The 9,041-nt window shown below is 40.7% G+C and overlaps 1 protein-coding gene across 1 annotated transcript; it reads left to right on the top strand.

The window, feature by feature from the left end:
• Nucleotides 1–4,669, top strand: FGF20 (fibroblast growth factor 20). Its single transcript, XM_088524813.1, has 3 exons — nt 1–253; nt 2,818–2,921; nt 3,553–4,669. The coding sequence occupies exons 1-3, from the start codon at nt 1–3 to the stop codon at nt 3,796–3,798; spliced, it is 603 nt and encodes a 200-aa protein (XP_088380939.1). The 3' UTR covers nt 3,799–4,669.
• Nucleotides 4,670–9,041: the final 4,372 nt, after the last annotated feature.

Genomic DNA, 9,041 nt, shown 5'->3' on the forward strand with positions numbered 1-9,041 from the left:
ATGGCCCCGCTGGGCGAGCTGGGCGCCTTCCTGGGCGGCCTCGAGGGCCACGGGCCGCCCGTGCTGGGCGCGCACTTCCTGCTGCCGCCGCCCGGCGAGCGCGCGGCGGCGGAGCGCGCGCCCGCGCCCGCGGAGCTGGCGCACCTGCAGGGCGTGCTGCGCCGGCGGCAGCTCTACTGCCGCACCGGCTTCCACCTGCAGATCCTGCCCGGCGGCAGCGTGCGCGGCACCCGCCACGACCACAGCCCCTTCGGTAGGTGCGCGCGGGGACGCGTGTGCATCCGCGTGTGCGCGCCTGTATATGTGTGTGTGTGCACCTGTGTGTGTGTGCCTGTATATGTGTGTGCACCTGTGTGTGTGTGCCTGTATATGTGTGGGCACCTGTGTGTGTACGTGGATGCATATGCAACTCCATGTATGTGTGTGCGCACATGCACCTGTGTGTGTGCACACCTGCATATCTGTTTGTGCATGCATATGCACCTATGTGTGTTTGTGCATAGGTGTGTGCAGCTGTGTGTGTGCACGTGCACCTACCTGTGCAAGTGCATTTGCATGTACGTGTGCATGTACATGTATGCATGTGCAGCTGTGTGTGCACCTGCACGTACATGTGCACATATGTGTGCATATGCACTTATGTTTGTGCACCTCTGCATACACACGTGCACATGTACACATGGCTGTACATGTGTATTTGCCTCTGCACATACATATGCATACATGTGCCCAGGCATGCCTGTGTGTGTGCATGTGCACACACGTGTGTCCCTGGGAAGGGGTGATCGTGCCGGGGTGGTGCGTGAGCGGCCGGGCTCTGTCCGTGCCCTTGGGCTCCGCAGCGTCCGAGCGGGTGCAGGACAGGGCAGCGCTGGCGGCGAGGGAAGGGTGAGGACAGCCAGGGTCAGTCCCAGCGCTGCCCAGCTCTGTCACGGCATCTGGAGCTTCGTGTGTTATGGACTCGGCCCCTGGCTCCCTCCCTTTGCGCTTCGTTTTGCAGAGCAGAAAGTTGAAGCACAGAAGCTTGAACTGCTTTTTCTGCTTAAATGCTTAAAAATGCTTCGTGCTACTTTTGGTCAATAAAGGGGAAGAAGGAGAGGACGAGGCAAGAATGTGAATGTTTACTGCGACATAAGCGTAAATCCTAAATAATGGTGCAGGAACTGAACATCTGAACAAACCTGCTGTTGTCAACTGCATGTGAATTCTGGTGTTCATTGATTTAGCAGTCATAAAAAGGTGATTAAAGAGTTTCCTATCATCTTCCCCATAGTCAAAACAATCCGCTGGAATGGCTCTTAATTGCTTTTATAACACATGGATGTTTTCAGAAGTAGAAGAGCAGGAGTCAAACAGAAAGTTCTCCTCAGAAGGAAGATTTCCTAAAGCATGTAAACATAAAATAAATCTTTGCTTAAAAAGAGAAAAAAAAATAACCCCAGATCAAACATTCTTTGGGCTTTTTAGAAATGTTCTTTCTTTATTCTACCACTATTCTCTGCAGGTTTGTCTGATGTGGTTGCTTTGTGGGTTGAATCACCTGCTTATTAGTTTTGAGAAAGGGTGTCTTTGAAAATGATACCAGAAAGACAAAATGCCCCTGACTCTTTTTATGGGATTTTGTGCTTTAGGAACTGGAAAACCTATGATGATTTACTTGCAGTAGGATTTTTGAATGCTGACTCTTTGTAAAGGATTTATTTCCTTTGCTGCTTGGTAATATAAATAAGCAACATGCCAAGGCGCAATTAAAATTCAAAACATTTTAGATTCTTGTATAGTCCAGACAGTCCATCTGTCTTAGAGTGAAAAGTGGTCCTGAATGAAAAAGAGTAGGCACAAATATAGAAAACAGACAAAAAGACATAGTCAAACTCAATCACCCTCTTTTTTTTCTTTTCTTTTTTTTTTTTTTTTTTTAAAATGCTGTGTGGGTTTGTTGCTGCACAGCAAAAACCTTAGGTATGATTCTGAAGCAACTGCTTTTTGAGGCTTTGTTTATGTTGTTAACTTTCAAAAAGCCAGTTCACACATTCCCTTTCTTTCATATTTCATATTCAATGTAATCTGTGTGTATCAATTGGTTAAACGTGTTGTGCATACGCTTGCCAAATTGCATGGTTCAAATAGTGCCCCATGCTCCTGATTACTGTGGTCCAAAACATAATATATATTAACGCAAGGTAGTATAAATAGTGCTATAATTCAAACATTAGAAAATAAGCAATGTAATTCATGCACATGAAAAGCCTGCACTGATGATAGCAAGTTGTGTCTAGAGGTGTGGGCCCATATGCTGGATAAGATGTCTGGCAAATACTTTTTTTTTTTTTTTTTTTTTTGTGGTTAGATGCTGTTTTATAAAATTCCCATCTGTACTTTGATTTCCATTCAAATGATGTAATAATGGAAATGTTTTCTCAAGATAATGCTATAGAGAAGGTAGAATATATTTTCGGGTTATTCAAACCTATCTTCCAGTGTTTGAGTAAGAAGTTTGGCAAATAGTGTATAGTCATTATAGATTGCAACGCGTAGTACTTCAGCCTCAGGGATGAATGGAATCCTTTCTTACTGAAAATAAAAAGATTTCTTTAAGGAACGTAGCATTTCCCCAAGCTGGGGCTTCTCAGACTGCTTTCCTGTGAAAGCATCAACATTTCCATTCAATATTTGCAATTTCAGAAAATGTTGGGCACACTTATTACAATAAAAGTATTTTCTTTCCACTTGCTTTCAACTATATTTGGATGTATTTCTTGCCTTTTGTCACAGGCTGAATTAAAGGTCTCTCTTATTTATTCTCTTGGTGTTCAGGTATCTTGGAATTCATCAGTGTGGCAGTGGGACTGGTCAGCATTAGAGGTGTGGACAGTGGCCTTTACCTTGGAATGAATGAGAAGGGAGAGCTCTATGGATCCGTAAGTATTCCATACTTACTGCACTTCCTACATATTTAGGTTTGGATTCCCATGCTTGCACAGAGCAACCACTGCGGGCAGGTAGCTTAGGTAGTCTTTACATTCAAAACATGAGCATCTTTTCCTGTTGAGAAGTACACTCAGTTCTCAAAGCATGTGCTATTGACTTGGGCACTGAGGATTGGAGCGGAAATCTTTCTCTCTCTTAGATTAAGAACACTGAAAAGAAATATTCCTCTGAAATAGCTATTTTAAATGCCTATTTTTGTCTTAAATTAAAAGGCCTTTAAGGTGCATGCAGACCTACTATGGTCAGCATGCTGTAGCTGTAGTGAGGAGGGCCTTCCTAGAGGGAGCCATCCAACCGATATTTAAATCCAAAACTCAAAACCGTGTATGCAGGGGTGCAGTTTCCAAAGGAGTAAAGGATAAATGAGCCGTCCAAACTCTACTTCGTGTCTACATACTCTTTTAAGATTTGATTTATTAACAGTTGAATAAACACTAAGGCAGCACAAAGCCCAAGATATTTTGCTTATGTTTATTATTTTTTTAAGTGTGTTGTGGTATTTGGTCACTGGTTGCTGAAAATAGCTTGACTCCCTATTTTCTTCTCTCCTCCTTTCTGTAGGAGAAGCTAACTTCTGAATGCATCTTCAGGGAGCAGTTTGAGGAAAACTGGTACAACACTTACTCCTCCAACGTGTACAAACACGGAGATTCAGGGCGGCGATACTTCGTAGCACTTAACAAAGACGGTACCCCCAGAGATGGGGCAAGGTCCAAAAGACACCAGAAGTTCACGCATTTCCTGCCGAGACCCGTGGATCCTGAAAGAGTTCCAGAACTGTACAAAGATGTGCTTGGGTACAGCTGAGGAGCAGCAGAAGTCCAAGGAAGACCCATCCTGGAGACGTTCGAGGTTACTGCTTCGTCTGTGGCAACACCAGCCATGAGGGAGAGTTTGCAGAGTTCTGCAGTCCTGGATTTGAAGAAGCTGCTTAGTGACAGCCCTGCCTCTAATTCCTGGTGTTCGGATTTTGGAGACAAATCCTTAGAGAGGATCAGCCTCACGCGGATGTGCCGAACTGTGTGGCAGCCAGGAGCCCGTGGGAAGCTGGAGTGTGACTTTTTTTAAATACCAAACTCCTGCCTGTTTGGTCTGGATTGCTTACTGTCTATACATTAGCAAAAAAACTACCTACAGTATCTGGATCAGAGAAAAACTGGAAGAAATAGCAAGAAATGAACTGTAAAATAGCAATAAACCTTGGGAACTGTATATGAAGTTGTAGTGGCTCCACTTCAGTGATGGACCTTAGATGTCAGTGTATCACAATCTGAGCTGGAACTTTCCTCCATAGGATGGACCTATTTATACATCTCCAGATAGCATATATTTATTTTATATATTTATTTATTGAAGAGTTTATTTTTTACTGGGATATGAAGAGAATACAAGCCCCCAACCCCAATGAGAAATCATTTACAGTGCCGATCTTCAGTAGTGTCTGAGTAGTGTCATGATGCAGAAATGACATTACATTGCAATGCCTCCAAAACCTGGACATTCAGATTTCATTGCTCATCAGTTATAGATTAGCTTATATTTTATGCACATACCATTGCCTCATGTCTCCTTGTTTTGGAATGAACGGTGGTTACTTTTGACCTATGAGAGTGCCTTACAGATCTGTACCAAATTCACATGCACATTTGAAAAGGGAATTAAAAATTATTTCACTTTATTGGGTTTACTGTCTTTTTTGAAAATGAGAAGTCGCTTAGCACACTGTATGTAGCATTGCAAGCATACAGCAATTATGAAAAGTATATTGCAGTTATCTTAGAGCAAGCCATATTAGCTCTTAAAATCTTGACTCAGATGACAATGTGCTTGATGACATTTTACCAAATGGCTCCTGGTATCAACACCTGAATGACTAGCATTCTCTGTATCACTTGAAATTTTCATGTTGGAGTCCCATCACTGCTTAAGGCATTTTAATCATTTTCCATGTCTACCGCAATGTTTAAGGTGGAACAGTAATGGAGTAAAATGTGATACTGCTGAATGAAGGGTTTGTTTCTCTGCTGAGTACAGAGGGAACCTAAGGAGATTGAGAAGAGAACAGCCTTAGGAGACTTCTTTTTCACCTCTGTTGCCTCAGATTATTAGGGAATAGTCTGAGCATCAATTTGAGCGAAGTCTGTCAGGAAAAGGATGAGCTGTGTCTCCAATGCCAGTTACAACTGAACACTAGATTACACTGTTACACTAATTCTGGACTGTCAGTTATGAAACACATTCCTCTACAAATTGACTTGCAGGAAAATATCCTGTCTGAGAATACTGAAGGTTTTTGATAGGCCCTGTGTGATTTAGAGCTTCACTGTCCAGGGGCTGGCTGCGAGGTGCTCGCTCGGAGGTGGTCTCTCTTCCTGAGGCCTGCGGCTGCACTGGATCCACTTCAAAGTAACCTGCTTTGAGTTGCAGGTTTTTTTGTGGATGCATAGATGAATGGTTCAAATACTGCAGCTGTATCGCTCATATTAAACCAAAGTATTAATTAGAAACACTCTCCAGTATATAACATACTTGCTAGAATCATTACAGTACCAGAACTTCTTCCACTTCATAGAGAGAAATGAATGGGCATAAATTAGTATGGCCTGTGGAAAAGAAATAGAATCAATAGAAATTGATTGTAAGTACACGAAAAGATGTTCAGCATTTTATAACTAGCAATACTGAGGTTAAAAGGTATCATTATGACAGGCAGTGGAAGATCCATTGCACCCTAAGTATAGTTGGCTAAACAAATCTGCAAGTTAAAATTACCATGAGGCATTGCTTTTATGGTTAACACTGAGTTCCTTTAAAAAAAAAGATCAATGACTAAACAGACCAGTTTTAAGTAGTTGATTTTTTTCTCTATGTTAAAAAAAAAATTTAGTCCGTGTAAATTGTGTAACAAACCTGCGACTGCTGCTCTGGACATAACTCCCATGCATTTCTGGCAAACCTATTGAGTGTTTAGCTCGTACCAATAATAGAGTTATGTTTCTTTGGATTAGCAATTCACTGTTCACTCAGCTCTTCCCAAGTACATTGAAGATTGAAAGGGTTGCAATCATTATTAGACTATATACTTTTTATCCTTATTGTGCTTCTTTATTTTGACAATTTTGACACAGTCCAAACCAGCAACTGAAGGTAGCTTTAAGCGGTGAATATTCTTCATCTAAAGTCTCAGAATCCAAGCATCTAGCCAGCATTGCGGTGAAGAAAAAATGTGATATATGCTATCAATTGCTTGCCTTATTATCGTTTTAGAGAATATATCAATAATCCTGGAACATACCGTAATGCCGCAGGTACAAAATCTTCAGAGCACTGAAAACGTATCAGTTCCATATTTGGTTTACCAGTCATTTTCCTTTGCATCAGAGGATATCCATATCAGCCTGAAAGTTGTGGATGCATGAATGTCGTGGAAAGGGTAATCTGAAGGCAGTGACGTTGTTCAACATTCAGAGGAAATCTCTGAATGCAACAGCATGAACAACTGGCAACTTCTTCAGACCTCCCAGCGCTGTGTTTTTTGCATGTAAACTGTATTGTTTACATTTTCAATAGGTTTAAGAGAAAACATCACATCTTTAAATAAATCCCTGTGCGTTTGGCCACCTTGTTTCTGCCTTCCCATTTTGTTGGAGGTAGGAGAACCATTCAAGGTAGTTATGGATACTTTTGCATAGCAGGTGTAACTCCACTTGGTGCTTCTCATTTGCTCTCTTAGAAAATCAAAAACTTTTTACCCTTTGATCTCAGAGCTATCTGAAAATCAGGTGCTTTGTGCCAGTTCTACATTCCTTTACATGCTTTGCTCTCTACCATTCTCTTTTCCAAGTTGTGTCATACATAATATTCTAGTCACACATAGGACTTTAGAAAAAATAAGAATCACTTTTGAGTGTATTTGAAGCAAAATTGTTGCCTTCATTATTAATTTTTATGTTCTTCTGCAGAGGGCAGAATAGCTATTAAAGTTTGTGTAGTATTGTATGTCCTGTAGCTGTGATATAGAAGACAGGATATAGGAGAGCCCAAGCACTTAGGAAAAGGCAGTGTTTTATCCTAGAGGAGCTGACAGAGTCAGAAAAAGCAGCTAGTCTAAAAGGCACACTGTCCTCTCACAAGTCTGAGCCATTTGTACTTGCGTTTTGGTGCAGTTTGGCGCAGTCTGTGTCTCTGTGTTTTCTGTCACGACCTTATCGGTGACAACTTTCACACCCAGATGCGCCCGCCAGCCTCTCTGACACTGTTTGAAGTTCAATTCACTGGTACAGCCACTCACTGCAGTAGCACTTCAGGCTGTTGCAAAATTTACTTGGTAAAGTGTGAGAATCATTTAAGAAATGCACTTGCATAATAGGTTTCCTTACCACTTCAAAAAATTTCTTCGTGATTTTCTTTTTTACACATATTTCATAGCCATCCAATCTCCGCTCAGTAATTCTGCAAGGCCTTATCTTAACATAGTTCTTAACCAGCAGCTATATCAGCTATGGGTGTGCCTTTTTTATTATTTTTAATTGATGTAATCAGACTAGTACCAGCCTACTGTGGTTCTATTTATACCTTTACAAACTTATACCATTATGCCTCATTCCTTTCCTGTATGGCAATGAACTAAATTAAGGTAGGGAATATTTGCACATCAGAAATGAATCTTCACTATTGCCTCAACATACTGGACAAAACCTGTGCTATAATCCTAAAAGCTCTGTGGAAAAATACTTAAGATTTTTTGTCTAGCTCCCTGCTGTATAGATATGCTATCAGAGAGGAGATCTGTTGGAAGTCTTCCTCCCTTCATTTGTTCCTTTTGCTTTTCATGTGAGCAAAGCTATTGACTTCACTGCTGTTATAACAAAAAACCTAAGTTTTTGTTATAAAGTTTTGCAGCCCAATTTCATATAGTTTTTTTTTGTAGTCAGAAATATATGAGCAGGTGGACAGAAATGTATAAGTAGTTTATCAGGTAGAAAATAATTAACCATGAAATTGTTACAAATAAGTTGTGCACAAATAAGAAAAAAAAAGAGAAGAGGTCAAAGAATTACTTATATTGCCAGTTGGAGATGTATTAAATTTCAAAAAGAAATTGATTGGCAACTTGCCAAGACAACTATTTCATCTGCAACATGATCAGACACTACAACCGTTCTAGAGTTTTAGCAAAAAGAGAAAATATTAATTAAACTAGTGGTGAGCGAAGGTCTCTGTGTTTTAAAGGTGTCCAGAGTGCTACTGGTATTGCTACTATAGCAAATCTTCAGTAAGAGCAGTTCACAGGGAAAAGTGCAAGAGAGTTAGAAAGTCAGTCTTTTGAAAACGAGATTAAGAGAAAACTTTCTGTGATAAAGCCTTGCTTTATGTATTTTGAACATATTGTATAGGAAAATTGAATCGCTGTTTACTCACACTTAAAATATCACAAACTGCTATGTTCATGGATACCTCCATGTGCTGAATGTTACTTCTCTTATGAACAGAGCCCCAGTTACATGTCTTGTGTTCTTCCTAGATACCACCTCTTGGCCTATATGCCTACACTAGCATGTATTTGTGAAAGAGGCTTTGCAAATTAATCAGAGATGTTTCCTTTATTCTTGCAAATAATAATCCCAGTGGGTGATTCCTTCAGGGAACAACTTCATGTCTTTATTAGTCATGCAAGATCTTCCAGCAATTTTTAACAAAAGTGGCCCTAAGGTGCCCTCGACACAGCTCTGGGCACATGGGCACAACTGTGGGGTTTCCAGATACTCTCAAGCAGATACACCTGACATTTCCTTTTTTTTTTTTTTTTTTTTTTTTTTTTTTTTGTATGAAAACCCCTTTAGCCAGCCTCTAAGAGCTAAGAGCCCCTTCGTGTAGGGATCTGGACATTCAGTTTTTTTCTTATTGCTCTTTCTCGCACCCCAGTTTTTCCTACTATTTCCACGGTCTTATTCTTCAAATAAGCAGTTAGCAGATGCTTGTTATGAGAAGCCTGCATTGTACAAGCTTGATCATTTTCTTTTTTTAAATGATCTAGGATCCAGTACTTA

The sequence above is a fragment of the Tinamus guttatus genome, unplaced genomic scaffold (genome assembly GCF_059628265.1).
Source record: "Tinamus guttatus ecotype Peru unplaced genomic scaffold, ASM5962826v1 Tinamus_guttatus_pri_ptg000213l, whole genome shotgun sequence".
Taxonomy (NCBI): domain Eukaryota; kingdom Metazoa; phylum Chordata; class Aves; order Tinamiformes; family Tinamidae; genus Tinamus; species Tinamus guttatus.

Bases quoted from the DNA above. Each gene is read 5' to 3' on its own strand.
- FGF20 (XM_088524813.1), top strand. From the start codon at position 1: ATGGCCCCGCTGGGCGAGCTGGGCGCCTTCCTGGGCGGCCTCGAGGGC. The intron at 254-2,817 runs GTAGGTGCGCGC...CTTGGTGTTCAG, and splicing joins CCACGACCACAGCCCCTTCG to GTATCTTGGAATTCATCAGT. The intron at 2,922-3,552 runs GTAAGTATTCCA...TCCTTTCTGTAG, and splicing joins AGGGAGAGCTCTATGGATCC to GAGAAGCTAACTTCTGAATG.